This window comes from Perissodus microlepis, chromosome 7 (assembly GCF_051167445.1).
Source record: "Perissodus microlepis isolate ML-2025 ecotype Zambia chromosome 7, ASM5116744v1, whole genome shotgun sequence".
In the NCBI taxonomy this organism is placed as follows: Eukaryota; Metazoa; Chordata; class Actinopteri; order Cichliformes; family Cichlidae; genus Perissodus; species Perissodus microlepis.
The window spans coordinates 62,165,069-62,183,326 of NC_140467.1; the positions used below are offsets into that span (position 1 = coordinate 62,165,069).

The 18,258-nt window shown below is 41.9% G+C and overlaps 1 protein-coding gene across 2 annotated transcripts; it reads left to right on the forward strand.

Moving 5' to 3' along the window:
- The first annotated feature begins 2,579 nt into the window (after window positions 1–2,579).
- LOC146384557 (solute carrier family 13 member 1-like) lies at window positions 2,580–17,285 on the forward strand. Of its 2 annotated transcripts, none has more exons than XM_084932645.1 (15): window positions 2,580–2,699; window positions 5,243–5,371; window positions 6,638–6,774; window positions 6,881–7,047; window positions 7,180–7,219; window positions 7,326–7,424; window positions 7,529–7,693; window positions 7,838–7,957; window positions 8,892–8,990; window positions 9,460–9,561; window positions 9,736–9,827; window positions 10,323–10,417; window positions 12,510–12,671; window positions 16,871–17,008; window positions 17,150–17,285. In XM_084932645.1, the coding sequence occupies exons 1-15, from the start codon at window positions 2,580–2,582 to the stop codon at window positions 17,282–17,284; spliced, it is 1,800 nt and encodes a 599-aa protein (XP_084788771.1). In that variant the 3' UTR covers window position 17,285. The 2 variants fall into 2 exon arrangements, with proteins under 2 accessions (XP_084788771.1, XP_084788772.1); XM_084932646.1 differs by having other exon boundaries at window positions 7,326–7,407; window positions 7,536–7,693.
- Window positions 17,286–18,258: the final 973 nt, after the last annotated feature.

The window sequence follows — 18,258 nt, forward strand, 5'->3', positions numbered from 1 at the left end:
CCATCTCATCCCAAACCTCTCAGTTGAGTTTAGGTCAGGTGACTGTGGAGGCCAGGCCATCTGGCATAGCACTCCATCACTCTCCTTCTTGGTCAAATAGCCCTGACACAGCATGGAGGTGTGTTTGGGCTCATTGTCCTGTTGATGTAGAGATGTGTCTGCTACTGGAACTCTGTGTGCCGTTTATCTGGGCTCTAATCTGAGGTGTTGTTAACTTGCTGTTTCTGAGACTTGGCTGAATTTATTCTCAGCAGCAGAGGTGACTCTTGGTCTTCCTTTACTGGGGCGGTCCTCATGGGAGCCAGTTTCATCGTAACGCTTGATGGTTTAGTGCTTGATGCACTTGGGGACATGTTCAAAATGTTAGCAAATTTCCAGACTGACTGACCTTCAGTTCTTGATGGCCTGTCATTTCTCTTAGCTGACTGGGTCTTGCCATAATATCCAATCCAATTTTATAATATGAATTCTAACAGTTGTCAAATAGAGCTGTCAGCTGTGTACCAACCTGACTTCTGCACAACACAACTGATGGTCCCAACCACATTAAGAAGGCAAGAAATTCCACAGATGAACCCTGACTGGCCCACCTGTGAAGTGAAACCACTTCAGGTGACGACATCATGAAGCTCACTGAGAGAAGTCCAAGGGTTTGCAGCACTGTCAACAAAGCAAAGGGTGGAATCTAAAGTATAAAACATATTTACAGTTATTTATAAATGTTTTCTTTGCTATATGATTCCATATATCTTGCTTCATATATATGAAGTATGCATCTACAGTGACGTCATTGTGGTTACATGAGCTCTGCGGACTTCATTCTGTGCTCCAACAGACTCGACAACATCTTGTCCTCTAAAGAGGTTAAAAATAAATACGCAAACTCATTCAATTTCTAAATAAATTAATGAATAGTTAAAGCAAACTGGCTGCATACAACCACAGTGCACGTCTTACAGTATGTTTTCATTATTCCAGTTATTTGGACAAGATCTCCAACACCACTGGCTGAAATGCAACACAAACTATGATAAAGCCTCCACCGTGTTTTATGGATGACAGCAGACACTCAGTGCTGTATCTCTTTCCTGACCTCCTACATGTATACTAACAGCAATTTCAACCAGAATTGTTATATTTGGAGTTGAGTCCAGTGCTTTTATAATATACCACACCTCAGATTTTTATTTTTACCCATATTCCTCCTGTTCTGATGAGGCTTCAGTGAACAGCAGGCCAAACAACCTAACTCAAGGTTCATTCAACCATTAAAAAAGCCACCTAACTCAAGGAATGAACCTTGAGTTAGGTGGCTTTTTTAATGGTTGAATGATTCATAGGTCAGTGTTTAGTCTGTCATAGGTCAGTGTGGCTTAATAAGCAAGGCAAACATTCCTCTGAAAATAGTGAAGTACAAGGACTGGACTGAGTGAAACAGCAGCCACTGTCCAAAGAAAAGCTTTGAAATGTAAAGGTGGGGAACTATATCTCAGCTCTGGCTCATTGAAAGCAAAATAGAAAGAAATGAGGGTGACTCAAGAGTTTTGCACAAAAATCTCTTAATAACATTAAAGTCTAACTTATAAAGTGAAGTGGTTTGGGTGCTGTCAGCACATTCCATCTGGTTTTTTTTATATTTTCCTCAATTTTGTTTAGTTATTAGTTGTGGGTCAAAAGCAACAGACATAAACGCAGCTAAACTTTAATGGATCTCTGAGGTTTTCAAGATAACAAGTTAAAAGATAGCAGAAGTTCTTGGAATTCTCACACTTATAACCAGACACAAGACAAATATACTACCATCAGCAGGTGTCATGTCATGCTGATGCATGTTCTTTGGAGTACAGATTAAGACTCACCTTTACACAATAAGCTAGTAAGTTTCGTGACTTAGGCATATACTTACATATCAATCATACTTTTGGTGCCTGCTTTTAAATTGTTGCTGAATATTCAACATTAATTATATAACAGTCTTTATTCTTTCTTAAAATATAATGAGGACTGGAAATGATGCAAGTCGACATTCTAGCAAATAAATATTGTGTCTAAAATATTTCACACCAGGATCAAATAAATAAATCCTTAAAAATCAGGGTAAATGAAAGAGTTTTCCCTGTGAACTGAAGGAGGAAAACCTTAGAGCTCACCAAACCATGTACAGATACAATATCATATCGCACGCTGAAAGCAACTTATTAGGTCTGTGTATGTATATTTGCTATGCGCATTTTAGTAAAAATTATTCTCAATAAGTATCTTGACATGCTTTATATTTTGGTTTTTATGTCAGAGAAACTACTAATATTGTCCCTTTCAAGCACCACGCTTGAAATAAATGAAAAGCCTTGTCACATTAACATCTGACCTTTGTCTTAGTGGAGAGATAACCAACAGTTACTAATGAGCTTTTGTATCTTGCTCAAGAAAACTGATATGGAAATGTAAAATGAAGCTTCCAGTAGTTTGATGACTTCCCCAAACTGGTTTCCAGCCTCTCAGTCTCGGTCAGTCATTACCCTCTCTAACATATCACAGCCAAATAACTGCAAGGTCACAGTAGGAACCAGCAGGAAACGATGGGAGACAGGAGGATGCTGACGAAGCTGAGCGAAGCACTGTGGAACTATCACAGCCTTCTCCTGATCATCCTCACGCCGCTGCTGCTGCTCCCTCTTCCTCTGGTCATTGGAACAAAGGTGCATGCACAAATATGACGGGAACTGTATCCCCTCCATAACAGTTTCATTTAATTGAAATTGCATTAATCAGTGTTTTTATATGGATCATTATTTGCATATTGTGAAAGATGTTGGCACTGCTAGTTTTAATTGTACAGCACATAAACTTTATGATGTGATCTCAGTAGGTTGTAGTTATTGTAGAGTTTTTGTGATGATCTGAACAGTCTCTGTGCTTTATTAAGTTTACGTTGGCTCTTTATTTGCTTTCCTATCAGCCAGTCATGGATTTGTACTTATACACTTTTTTCAACTCTGAGCACTACGAGATCTTTTACACTTTTTCCCGTCACTATAAATACCACTAACAGACGTTTGTGCATAGTGCCAGCTGACCCTTGATCCTTTTGTAATAATGGCCATAAATAAAAGTTTATATACTTTCATAAAATGAAAACACATAAAATGATATTTCAAGGTCATTTTTTACAATTTAGGTTTAAAAAATAAAAGGATTGCAAATTAGAAGAAAGCAGAAAGTAAGTAAAAGGTGTTTGTTTCTACCAGCTTTTCTTGTGAAAGGCAACCTTGAGCTAATTATATTAGTACATGGGAATCTAAACTTTATTTCAGTCTAAATTTGAATTTAGACTACAGTACTGATCAAACGTTTAAGACCCCTTTAAAAATCGCAAAATATCATATTCTGCATTGGCGGATCTTAACAAAGTTCCAAGTAGAGCTTCTGTCGTGTAGCGCTGTGTGGCAGGCAGGATGACGACACAAACACAGGCCTCAAACAAAAGTTTAAACTCAAAACAGCAGCTTTATTTGCTAGAGAAAAACTCTGACATAGAATACAAAAACAAAACTAGAAACTAGAAACACACAACCTAAACTGGGAAACTAGGAAACACAAACACAAAACTAGGGACAAGGAACTTGGAGCTATAGGAAACCTGGGAACACAAGGAAAGCCACACAGCACATGGAGACGTTGAGGGTTAATGACACAACAACAGACAGAGGATAACACAGGGCTTAAACACACCATGAGAGAATTGGAACCAGGAGAGAAACACAGCTGGGACTAATTTGACACGACGAGACAAGGGGGAAGCAAAACTCAAAACACTAAACACAGGACACGAGACTATCAAAGTAAAACAGGAAACGCAAGACAAGCACAGAGACACAGACTTGATACAGCCTCTCTGTGTGAGGATTTTCTAATTCGGCTCAGCGAACACCATGAGACCGGAAAGTGTGCGCGTCATGGATGATGTCAGCGTGCACACTGTGTCTGAGGACGAGTGAACGCACGCAAAGCTACTGGTCTGGACGGGATTCCCGGCCGTGTCCTCAAATCATGCGTGGCTCAGCTGGCTGGAGTGTTTACACACATCTTCAACCTTTCCCTCTCTCTGTCTGTAGTCCCAGCCTGCTTCAAAACGGCCACCATCGTCCCTGTACCCAAACCCTCCACCATCTCTTCCTTAAACGACTGGCGACCGGTATCTCTGACCCCCATCATGAGCAAATGCTTTGAAAGGCTGGTCGGGGACTTCATCTGCTCTGTACTACCCGACTCACTGGAACCGCTACATACTGCCACAACAGGCCCACTGATGATGCCACAGCCCTGACACTACATACTGCCCTCTCGCACCCGGAGAAGAGAGACACATCAGAGAGAATGCTGTTTGTAGATTACAGCTCAGCATTCAATAGTCAGTACACACAAACTAAACAGTGAAGAAGGCGCAGCAGCGCTTCTTCTTTTTCAGGAGACTGAAGAGATTCGGCATGAGCTCCTGCATCCTCAGGGCCTTCTACCGCTGTGCCTTTGAGAGCATCCTCACTGGACGCATCACCACGTGGTATGGCAACAGCACCGCTTACAACCACAAAGCTCACCAAAGAGTGGTGCAGTGTGCTGAAAGGATAATTGGAGATGAGCTTCCCTCCCCCAGGACGTGTAGAAGAAGCGGTGCCTGAGGAAAGATTGATACACCATTAGCATTGCCTTTCCTCAGTTACTTCTTAGGCCGAATCATTTTGATGTGTGAGGACATGCAGTACTGGAAAATGAAAACTTCCCTCAAATGTGTTTTACAAAAAGTAACGATCCTGTTTTTGAAAATGCAAGGAGTATAAAATACTGATATTTGTGTGAAATTTATCCATAAAAATATTAAGTTTAAAAAAACTGAATAAACAAAACTGGTTCTTTCTGGATAATTTCAGTACAGATCCAGTTTTCTTGTTTTGTTTTTTTTTAAATTTGTATTATTTGTTTAAAAAAGGCGCAGCATTGAAATGATCTGCAAAAGCAAAGATACATACATGCAGAAGTATAACAATAAGAATTAAGTTAAATTTAGACAATGCTTCAACAACCCAAATAATTACCTGAAGGTGTTTTGAAGTGGTTGCTGAGTGACTCTAGTTTACTGTCTCTAACTTCTGCACGTGTGTGTGTGTGTGTGTGTGTGTGTGTGTGTGTGTGTGTGCGTGTGTGTGTGTTTGTGTGTAATCATCTTAATGTGTTTTCCCTGTAGGAGGCAGAATGTGGCTTTGTGATGATGCTGATGGCGATATACTGGGTGACGGAGGTGATTCCACTGTCCATGACCGCCATGCTCCCCGCCATTCTCTTCCCCCTCTTTGGCATCATGTCGTCCTCCAATGTGAGTCCTTCTGTTAGCAATCACAGTTACACAGGACAAAGTGTTGATGCGTTGAGAGTTGTTATTCTTTATAAATGCACAGCAGCAGATGTGTTGCTCTGGTTCTGGTTCTGCCTACATGTGGAAAAAGAAGCACTGACTTCAACACTCACCTGAAGTTTTCAGCATATTCCTGCTTCTTTTCCGATTTGCTTGTCCCTCGTGTGATCTTAAAAATCCTAAAACAGCCCTGTTCTTCCATCCATCCATCCATATGCGATGGATGGATGGATGGATGTTCCCAGGCAAGCTGAGCAACATCATCTCTCCAGTGTGGCCTGGGCCTGCCCTAGGGGCTCCTTCCGGTGCTACACGCCCAGAACACCTCACTGCCAACCACTCTTTGGAGAGAGTTAATTTTGTCGTTTGTATCCACAGTCTCCTTTGTTTGGTCACTATCCAGAACTTGTGACCATAGGTAGCTTGTGTACTCACCTCTCTCCTTAATACGAATGACAAGTACAGCATCTGCATCACTACAGACACTCCCTCAATCCGTCTGTCAATCTCTCACTCCCCTCTCGCCCCACTCATTAACAAGACCCTGTGATAGTTAAACTCTTCCACCTGGGGCAGCAAGTCGCCCCTAATCCAGAGTGAGCACGCCACCCTTTCTGGATTCTCATTTCTGCCACTTGGCTGCAAACTGGTCCAGTGCTCCAGTGTGAGCTGGAGGCCACCAACTGATGAAGCCAGCAGAGCCACGTCATCTTCGGTCTGCCAATCCCAGTTCTCCAGCTTTTAGGAACACAGAGTGAATCTCATCCACCCCAGAAGCCTCTAAAACAAGCCAGTGTGTCTCAACCTCATGCACTATGTCAGGCTCCTTCCTCACCATAGAGGTCCTGTTCCATGTCCCCATACCCAACCTCGAAAGCCAACGATCAGACTGCAAGGGTCTCCACCCCTGACTGATGCCTGACACACATTGCAAGTGACCAGTATGGCACCTCCTGCGTCTTGTGGGCCTACAGCAGAGCAGGCCTTGTTCTTCTTATTTGCAAATAAATGTTTTTATTCTTGGACACTTGGACTCTTCTTTATGCTCATCCAATTATTATCTTTTTAAAGTTGTATTTTTAATTGGTTTATCTGTTACTTGTTAACTCCCCGTATAACATATTCATTGGTCACAAATTCAAATTAAAAAATGCGCTTCAATTTTTACTCTTCTTCCTCAATTACTCTATAGCAGCTCTCTGTTCTAAAATCCCTTTTCTCCTCTAGGTGGCAAAGGAGTATTTTAATAACTTCCACTTCCTGCTTGTGGGTGTTGTCTGCCTCGCCACGTCCATCGAGAAGTGGGGCCTCCACCGCAGAGTCGCCCTGAGGCTCGTCACCTTGGTGGGGGTCAACCCTGCATGGTGAGCATCTTCGTTCTCTGCTGTTGGATTCAAATTTTGTATTTCTTTGAGATTTAAGTGTGAAGGCTCCTTTGTTCCTTTTTGAACACACTGCTGTCTCCTTGAGGTTGATGCTTGGCTTCATGTCCGGCTGCGCCTTCCTCTCAATGTGGGTCCAAAACACATCAGCTGTTACCATGGTGATGCCCATCGTAGACGCTGTTCTCCAACAGATTCTAAAGGCGAATGAAGAGGGATACTCTGGTGAAGACAACCCTACCCTGGAGCTGGACGGTACCTGCACAGACAGCATACTTTACTTTATAAAAGCACAAAATATAATTAAAAGTGTGAGATAGCTGTGTGTTTTTGAGCTTACAGTAGGATGGAACTTGTGACCCTGACTATAATCTGTCATTTTCCCAGAAATCAACAACTGTACTGCAAAAAATAAAGAAGCTCTGAGGTATGTAAAGCATGGGGATTCACTGCTGCCCTCTGGGTTCAGGGTGTTCTAAGTTTTTGTTTCTGATGTGCTTGAAGAGCAGTTGAATCCCTTATTCCTCTCTCAGTGACAGCACAGAGCCAGATGTCCCCACAGAAACCTTCACTTCTGTTCAAATACCAGCAGAGTCGCAGCCTGCAGCAGACGAGGTGCAAAAAAGCACCAAACAAACACAGAATAAAATTATTCTTTGATATTTTTCCAGTGCTCCTACATGTTCTGCTACTTCCGCTATTTCTGCTTCTCTGTCTTGATTTCTCCGCATTTTGTCTTACAGGCTGCAGAGAACGTACCCACGGCCTCCTGCAGGCGTCGGCAGGGTCGGATGCTATGCAAAGCCATGTGCATCGGCATCGCCTACTCCTCCAGCATTGGCGGCATCACCACGCTGCCGGGAACCTCTGCTAACCTCATATTCTCTGAGTACCTCAACCAGTGAGTGTCTCGCATCAGGTGTATGTTAATGAGACATATTGGCAGTGATGGGATTAATGTTGCCTTCAGTGTTCGGTTAATTCAGTCTGCTGCACAGCTAGAATGACATAATGATGTTTTTGAATCCACTGTCTTTACATTCAGCGTTTACCCAGACTGCAACAGCATCAACTTTGCAAACTGGCTCCTGTTGTGCCTGCCCATCAGTCTTATCATGCTGCTGCTGACATGGTTCTGGCTGTACTGGCTCTTCATTGGCTCAGAGTGAGTGTCAGCATACCATCTGCAGAGCCAATCACCTGCTATCAGTGCTATTCTATTCTGACTACTCTTTGTGCACACTCCATTTGTTATTCTATTATATCAGTTTCATCATCCTATTCTGATTTCTTTGCATTAATCAATTAGTGGAAGCATCATCACATGTGTTATATATGTGTTTTATTGTTGTGAAGATTTATTATAGTTCAAAGCTCTGATGATGAATCAGTTGTTGGCATCTTTAACAGAAATGTCTGACTAGCTTTAAACTTAAACAGAAGTTTCCAGCAGCTTTTCAGAGAAAACTAAAGAACATATACATGCTATTTGACCGTTTTTATTATGTTTTGCTACCCCATTTGCAATAGGTTAAAGGTACGATTTTTATTTTAAAAGTCCAATCCTCACCAAAAAGAACAATGCCAAAGCATCTTCCATTTATATTTGGTAGTATGACTTCAGGACATAACAGAGCAGGCATCACTAACAACAGGAAGAACTCAGGGAGGGGCAGCCATCAACTGTGACTGGTTAGGAAGTGAGGATAAAAGAGAGGAGAAGGCTAAACTGGAGAACATAGACAAACAGAAACTACAGTCCTCAGTGCATGATGGGAAGTATGGGAAGTAGTTGGCAGCATAACTAAAGTTTGGTTCACGGTCACCTGATCTAGATCTAACTAGAGATTTAACAAAAACAACATTTTTAAGCCTCTCTTTAAGTAGACACAGTCTCTGTCTCCAGAATCCAAGAAGATCCAGGAAAACAAATCACTCCTGCATACAAAGTGTTTCTCTTACTCCAGATTATTTTAGTGCAAAGACGGAATTTTATCATCAGTTTGACTTAAATAGTAAAATTTGCAAGATTAAAATGAAATTTCTCTCTCTCTCCCACACACACACACACACACACACACACACACTGTCTCATGCAGCTTCAAGTTCCTGTGGCAGTGTCGGGGAGAGCAGTCTGACAGAGAGAGGGCGGTGAAAAAGGTGCTGGAAGACGAGTACAAGAAGCTGGGAGCCATTAGGTGATCTCTCATTCGTTTATTTACACACTCGTTTATTCATCAAAGTAATCAGTTTGATCATTTATTCATCCATGCGTGATCATTTATGCAGTGCTGGTGATACAGGATGTTGGTTAGAGATTTACACTGGGTCTTAATACATGCTCAATCATCCAGCTAAGAAATCCCAGAATCTGGACGTAGCGTTTTCAGTGTCATCCAAGTGACTTCTTCAGTTTCAGTTGACTGCAGGTTTCCCCAACCTTATAAATAGTACATATATATATATATATATATATATATATATACATTTAAAGAGCTATATTTTTATTCATGCATTTATTTAACTATCCACAGCGTTTTACAGTACCTTAGATGGTCAGTTGTCATGCCAATGCTGTCATTCATTTACTTGTTTATCAGTTATTGACAGAAAGACATTCCTATGATAATTTATGCATTCACACATTCATTCGTTCCCTCTCTCCAGTTCTCAGGAGATCTTCACCGGGGTGGTTTTTGTGGTGATGGTTTTGTTGTGGTTGACCAGATCTCCAGGTTTTGTACCCGGCTGGGGTTCCCTCTTCCCTCAGTGAGTCACAACCTTCTTTTATTGCCTTGGAAATTATTCAGAATTATTCCCACAAACAATACGATACGAATGATACAATGACAAAGACCAGATTCTTTGGGAAACATGCATTTTTATGATTTTTCGCAGCAGCAATGAACCATGACCCAGCTGATCACTTTTTCTGTTTTTCAGTAAATCCAACTACATCACAGATGCCACTGTGGCTCTGGTGCTGGGCGTCCTCCTATTCTTTGTACCTGCTCACGGACCCTCCAGAAAATATGGTGTGAAATATGTATGAAATGTGGCTTGTTGTTTAGTCGGATGTTGAAGGCTAACACAAGTACTCTCAACCTTTTTGTTTATGAAGGGCAACCAATCACTTACAGTTGAAACCTTGTTTCAGGCAAACTTTAAACCAAGGGGCTACACCACAGACCACTATGAGATAAATAAGAATTATTATTAACTGAGTCATGCAAAACTGCTCCAAGAATAAGGAGCAGGAATTAGCATAATGGGTCAGGATTAAATACTGTAGATTTACTCAGGTTGTTTTTTCTTAATTCTTCTTAATGCAGTTTTCCTACACTACATTAATCTCACTTCTTTGGCTATTGCTTCCTATGCATATCAAGCTTTTACATAAAAGAGATATAAAAACTTGAGGCTGCACAGAAATGTGTGAATACCAACAATCAGTAAAGTTTTAACAATCATTTAACACGTCTGTTTTTCAGCATCAGTCCCAGTAAATATGTTTTTTTCTCTCAATTCAGAGGCGATGATCTCTTGGAAAGAGTTTCAGGCCTCCATGCCGTGGCAAGTTGCCCTGCTGGTTGGTGGAGGCTTTGCCCTCGCTAAAGGTGCAGAGGTATGCTGAAATACAAATCACAATACATCGAGAACAGTTTCCTCGTACAGACCAAGAAGAAATTTGATGCAAACATTGTAAAGTTTTCACAGCTAACACAGAAAAATCTCAGGTCCAGACAAAAATCAGCACTCCGGTGTAGATCATTGGGAATGACAGGAATTTTCACTACTTCATTACAAGGGATGGGTATCGTTTACGTTTTATCCGATACCAGTACCAAACCGGTACTTTTGAAACGGTGCCGGTGCTTAAACGGTGCTCGAACCGGTGCTTAAAGAATCAAGAACACAAACTTTGTCCTAAAACCTCTCATGTTCAGCTGTTTTTTTGTAAAAAGATAACAATGTTAGCATTTTCTGCAGCTATAGGGGATATATGGTATCACTCTTGGCTGGAAGCAGTGCTTAAACAATGGAAAAAACACAAACTTTGTCCAAAAACCTCTCATGTTTAACTGTTTTCCACTTTTTCTTTGGTCGTTTTAGCCTTTTTGGCCAGGGTGAAGGGAGTATCTGCCATCAAACAAGAAGACAGCCGCATGTAGCTATGATGATGTTTGCTAGTTCACCTTACATGCATTAATGTAATAACGTGGTTAGCCTACTCAACGTAAATTACACACGAACAACATTACGCTACTCACACAGAGAAGAACGGCTGCTGCTGCATCATCATCCTCATCATTTCTGCTACACTGGCAGGGCTAGGGGCCAGGACTCTCCTCTTCGGGTTTTTGGGGGATGTTGCTAACTCCGGGTCGATAACAGGCACCACACCCGCAGTAGATGTGCTCGTTGTGAGATCTCGCAGCAAGCTATCAAATATGGCGCATTTCTCAGCTTTTAAAAAACGCTATGCGTCACCAGGTGTTTCATCAGATTCGAGGTGTTGCCTCCTTTGCACAGTATCAGCTTAAAGCACTTGTTGCAGGCTGCTGAGTTTGCATCTTTTGCTGTGAAGTTCAGCCAGACTTTGACCGCTTCGCCTTGGGCATTTTTAATCTGTAGCTCTGCTCTAAAAGAACGTACGTACCTGGGCCCGCCTACTATCCTCGGAAAGGTAAAATGATTGGCTAGAATCCAAAGTGTATGACATCTCAGGAAAAAAAGCACCGAAATGTGCGCTGCTCTTCGGTCTGGTTACTATCGTTTATGTCAGAACACCGGTACCCATCCCTATTTGTTACTCATCCAAAAGACTTCTTCAGTCTCAGCTGACTGCAGGTTTCCAACCTTATGACCAGTACATTTGTACGATAACTGAAACTAGCACCACTGAATGAACAATAAGCTGTGAGGTCAGTTCCTTGACCATTAATATGCAAACTGTCATGACCATCGATCAACAACCATTGATCAAAGATCACTGATCATTGCCCACGAGTACCATTCACAGAGAGTTAGGGAACGGCTGCAATCACAAAGATGTGCCCTTAGGCCCCCTCCTCAATTCAGAGATGGTCTTTTCCCTTTTACCTAAATGGTCTCCTTGACTCCCCACTTAAACCAGCGTTCCTCCCTGAGTGACGAAATGTTTCTCCCACTGAAAACACCACGTCCAGATGAACAGAATCAACCTTCTGAAATGTATTGGCTATGATTTGTCTAAAATTGAAATCATTAACTAATGAGCAAATGGTTTCACTGTCAGACCAGCACGTCCTCATCGCATCTGGTCAAGTGTCCACAAACGTCATCTCAAATCTTCAAAATGGGCCTTCAGAAACCAGTGGTTGATGTAATGGTACCGGGGCGCCCCCAGTGTTAAAACACGGGGAAGCAGAGGTGTAAATTGTAAGTGTGGTGTGATGAATGTGCGTCTGACAGCCGAGAGCTGCAGCCGTTTATAATAAAGATGACTCTAAAGAGCAACCTCTGGACCCGCCGTGTCTCAATCACACCACAGGTACCTATGGCCATCTTTTATAGTGTCTACACCAACATGATGTATAGAAAAGGTGAGCCAAAGAAACTAGTCTCTTCACAACTTGAAAGAACTGACTTGACCCTTAGTTTAACAAAAAGAACTGTTAGATACATTAAAGCTGGTATAAAATCTGCTTAACGTGTGTGTTTGTTTGTGTGTGCAGGAGTCAGGTCTCTCTTTGTGGGTGGCCAGGCTGATGACACCTCTGGGCGACCTCCCGGTCTTAGCAACAGTCACAATTGCCTGTCTCATTGTCACCACGCTAACAGAAGTGACCAGCAACGCCGCCACCATCACCATCTTCCTCCCCATTCTCTCCCCACTGGTTAGTTCAGTGTTTTCAGTGTTCAGTTGCTTGCAAAAGTATTCGGCCCCCTTGAACTTTTCCACATTTCAGCCACAAACATGAATCAATTTTATTGGAATTCCACGTGAAAGACCAACACAAAGTGGTGCACACGTGAGAAGTGCAACGAAAATCATACGATTCCAAACATTTTTTACAAATAAATAACTACAAAGTGGGGTGTGCGTAATTATTCAGCCCCCTGAGTCAATACTTTGTAGAACCAGCTTTTGCTGCAGTTCCAGCTGCCAGTCTTTTAGGGTCTGTCTCTACCAGCTTTGCACATCTACAGACTGAAATCTTTGCCCATTCTTCTTTGCAAAACAGCTCCAGCTCAGTCAGATTAGATGGACAGCGTTTGTGAACAGCAGTTTTCAGATCTTGCCACAGATTCTGGATTGGATTTAGCTCTGGACTTTGACTGGGCCATTCTAACACATGGATGTGTTTTGTTTTAAACCATCCCATTGTTGCCCTGGCTTTATGTTTAGGGTCGTTGTCCTGCTGGAAGGTGAACCTCCGCCCGTTTCAAGTCTTTTGCAGACTCCAAGAGGTTTTCTTCCAAGATTGCCCTGTATTTGGCTCCATCCATCTTCCCATCAACTCTGATCAGCTTCCCTGTCCCTGCTGAAGAGAAGCACCCGCAGAGCATGATGCTGCCACCACCATATTTGACAGTGGGGATGGTGTGTTCAGAGTGATGTGCAGTGTTAGTTTTCCTCCACACATAGCGTTTTGCATTGTGGCCAAAAAGTTCCATTTTGGGCTCATCTGACCAGAGCAGCTTCTTCCACATGTTTGCTGTGTCCCCCACATGGCTTGTGGCAAACTGCAAACGGGCGATATGACCAAAAATATTTATCATGATATACATTTGAAAATTTGCGATAACGATATAATTCAAACTAAAAAAAATATTTCACAACTCCACAACTTTATTAGTGCAAAAAAAACCAACCAAACAAACAAACATCAATGCATTTTCACTTAAACAAGCAGCTGTTTTTTATGTGCATTAAAGTTATATAAAAATTTAACAGTGCAAATGCAAATTCCTGTCTGACAGTTTAACCAAAAGGCATTTCCAGTGGAAACTGGCCGACATATCCTCAGCATAACCATGTATAATATCCACAAAACTTAAAAAGAGGTTATACACACGCAATACGGTAATATTATGTTGAAGCACAGTACGTATCACTCCGCGAGGCTCCTGCCTACGATAGCCGTAATGCTCCGACAATCCATCAAGAGGTGCGGCTTCGTAGCTTAGCAAAGTCGTACTGAAACATTTGATTTTCGAGCGCCGTGTACATAAAATCGTTTCGAGGTCAGTAAACACAACCAGATTATAAGCCACACAGGATAATAAGGGCCACTGTCGATTTTCAGAAAAATCAAAGGATTGATTTTAAGTGTGCCGTATTTTGCAAACAACACGGTAATAACGACGGCCCGCTAGCATGCGCTACCAAAAATAGTGCTTTGTTGTGTATCTGATGGACGAAAGCTAAACCAGTTCCACACCACTGAAGTTGCAGCATTTTTACAAACCAGTTCTGGTTCATCGTTTCATTCAATGATCCACTTTCGCCCTTCTCATTCTGCATCGCTGCCATGCTTTTTCTGCCATGTGCACAAACAAAGGCACTGCACATGTGTGTTTTACCCATATTCTATCGCGATATTTAATTTTCTTATCGATGCCCGACATTATACCAGTATTACCGTGAACGGTATAATATGGCCCAGCCCTAAACGGGACTTCTTATGGTTTTCTGTTAACAATGGCTTTCTTCTGGCCACTCTTCCATAAAGGCCAACTTTGTGCAGTGCACGACTAATAGTTGTCCTATGGACAGATTCCCCCACCTGAGCTGTAGATCTCTGCAGCTCGTCCAGAGTCACCATGGGCCTCTTGGCTGCATTTCTGATCAGCGCTCTCCTTGTTCGGCCTGTGAGTTTAGGTGGACGGCCTTGTCTTGGTAGGTTTACAGTTGTGCCATACTCCTTCCATTTCTGAATGATGGCTTGAACAGTGCTCCGTGGGATGTTCAAGGCTTGGGAAATCTTTTTGTAGCCTAAGCCTGCTTTAAATTTCTCAATAACTTTATCCCTGACCTGTCTGGTGTGTTCTTTGGACTTCATGGTGTTGTTGCTCCCAATATTCTCTTAGACAACCTCTGAGGCCGTCACAGAGCAGCTGTATTTGTACTAGAGATGGCACGATACCACTTTTTTATGTCCAATACCGATACCGATATCATAAATTTGGATATCGGCCGATACCGATATGAATCCGATATAGTGTGTTTTTTAATCAATAAAACAGGTTTTTTAATATCTTGCTGCTTTTTGTATAGTTCATACTCAAGTTTAAAAAAAACAAACACTAAAGCTATTCTGTTATACCTGTATGCAAAAAGTACACTGCACCCAAAATATTTCATAGTTCAGCAATACTGATCAATCTAATAAACTTAAACCTGCTCCATCCTCCCTATTCTGGTATTTTAAAGAGTAAGCAACCTAACTAATAGGGTTGCAAACGCCCAGCAAAAAAACAAAAAAAATAGGAAACCACCCCCCACCCTCCACCTCATGATGCTTAATTGACGTAATCAACTTTAATTTGATGCAGTGTGAAAAAAAATGCACAGAAATCAATTATTTTTCAAGAATAATTAAATAGATTCAACATCTTTCTTCAACAGAACTGCAGACTGCACAGATGGTACTTTCCCAAAGGAAAAAGTACTATAGCTTACTAGGGTATATTAAACTTAATAGTTACTATATACAGTAATGGACTTCTATACATTTTACATCAGATTAAAACTTTGGGTGTAAGATTCAGATAATTATTTATTAAAAGCTCGACATTTTAAATGAGAATAAGAAAGAAAAGTATGTCTCTGTGCCCCCTTTTCCCTGTTAATGCCCTATCGGCCCCCCTGGCTAAACTTTGCTAGATCCGCCCCTGCACAGTTACCAGCCGTCAGCTGCATAGAAAAAGATCCTGGTGTAGAAAGTAATATTAAATAAATTCTAACAACAGCTTATCAAGCTTAAACGTGCTGCTGTTGTTCAGCCGCTGGTTTCCTCTTTCTGGTGCAAAGTGGACCAAAAACAAAGAAGAGAGACGGACTCGCGACAGAAAAGCCGATCAGCTGATCATTGATCAGTTTTATGATTGAAGTAGCAGCAGGAGAGACGAGGCAGTCGCTCCATATATCGGTTGTTAAGCTTAACGCGGGAATGCTTTACAAACATTCAGAGATGAACTTACACACTTGCTTTACTTCTCTCTGGGATAACTTTCTCGGAGCTGAAATGCCAGTTTGGTAGCGAGGCTACAAATACTCAACCAGACCGCCGACAGGTCTGGCACACCACAGCCGTTCTATCACGCAATGCATACTGCTCCGACGTGCTACGGTAATGAGCCGAGTTATGCCATGTCACAAGTTTTGTGAGGTGCTTTTTTGATATGGATCGAATTACATTTTTCATTTCTCTCCGATATCCGATCCAGTAATTTAGGTCAGTATCGGACCGATACCGATACGTAATATCGGATCGGTCCATCTCTAATTTGTACTGATATTAGATTACACACAGGTGCACTCTATTTAGTCATTAGCACTCATCAGGCAATGTCTATGTGCAACTGACTGCACTCAGACCAAAGGGGGCTGAATAATTACGCACACCCCACTTTGCAGTTATTTATTTGTAAAAAATGTTTGGAATCATGTATGATTTTCGTTGCACTTCTCACGTGTGCACCACTTTGTGTTGGTCTTTCACGTGCAATTCCAATAAAATTGATTCATGTTTGTGGCTGTAATGTGACAAAATGTGGAAAAGTTCAAGGGGGCCGAATACTTTTGCAAGCCACTGTAGCCAACACTGAATTCCCAAATAAAAGGGTGATGTCAGGTTGGCTATTTCCATCTTTAACATACAGTCTTTTTTGTCTGACCTGCCACATAACAAGTGGTTTATTTCCAGCTAGTCAGTAATCATCAATGACACTACTGTGTATGGAACATTAGAGACTGTTATTTCACTAATTTATGAAATTAGTGAAATTATTATCAAATGGACTGGTTCTTATATAGCGCTTTTCTACTCTGAGCACTCAAAGCGCTTTATGAAGATTGTTCTCGCTTCAGGCCGAGGCCATACATGTCAACCCGTTGTACATCCTGATCCCTGCCACCCTGTGCACATCCTTCTCCTTCCTCCTGCCAGTGTCCAACCCGCCCAATGCTGTGGTGTATGCCTATGGACACATCACTATCATGGATATGGTGAGTTATTTGATAAGAAAAGAGAAGCAGACACTAGAAAAAACTCTTTCACTAAATGTATGCTGGCCAGAATTCACAAGAAACATCTGTATAACATTCATCCTTGACTGCAAGCCTCGTGTCTGATCATGTCTGCTGCAGGTGAAGGCGGGGCTTGGTGTCAACACGATCGGAGTCCTCGCCCTCCTGCTGGCCATGGCAACTTGGGGAATTCCTCTGTTTTCGCTGGATACATACCCTGAGTGGGCACCGACCTTCAACTCCACGACACCTTGATGAGCGGACCCTGGAACTTAGTTTTCAGTGGTCAGAATCCTTATAGAGCAGGGGTGGGCAATCTCAGTCCACGAGGGTCGGTGTCCCTGCAGGTTTTACATGTGTCCTCGAACCAACACAGCTGATTTAAATGGCTAAATTAGCTCCTCAACATGTCCTAAAGTTCTCCAGAGGCCTGGTAACGAACTAATAATGTGATTCAGGTGTGTTGACCCAAGGTGAGATCTAAAACCTGCAGGACACCGGCCCTTGTGGACTGAGATTGCCCACCCCTGTTATAGGGACTCCAAGGAGATTCTTGCTAGAGTGATGTTAGACAGGCTATAAACTAAAGTTAAAAGCTGTTAAAAATAAAATAAAATATTTGTTTAGTTTAAACAAACATAAATATGAATATGAAATATCTCTTTAGTTTGAGTTAATGGACCAGGAGCTGCAAAGTACTGAGGGAAGTCGGGTTTTTCTGGAAGGTAAACGTCATGCTGGAGTGTAATTAATGCAGTTTTGTAAGATGCCACCAGATTCTCACAGTTACTCATTAGGTGTCATTTTGCATTAGTATGAAACATGTGCAGGAAGTTGGAGGGTTGCTGTCAGAATCAGTCAGATTGTTAAAAAGCAGATCATCGTTCGGTTCCTTCAAGACCTTCATTTACTGTGCTTTCTTGTGTTTTTTTTTTATTTGCTTTCACTTACACTTATTGTTAGACTCTGATAAGGATTTTGTTAGGGTTTAAATACGCCACTCCACAACAGTAAACCTGCACACTGGAAAATTTGTGTAGCGACCCCGTTTCACTAATGCCATAACCCATAAGAAGGGAGAAAAGGTTGCTGCCACTCGGCATGCATCTATGCAATACGCTGATTAGTTAATATGTTTTCACTTTTAGCTGTTAATTGGGGCTCTGTTGTTCTTCCCTTTTCTATAGATTTCTAATCAGGGTTCAATTCTATGCGTCCTTCTTAAATCC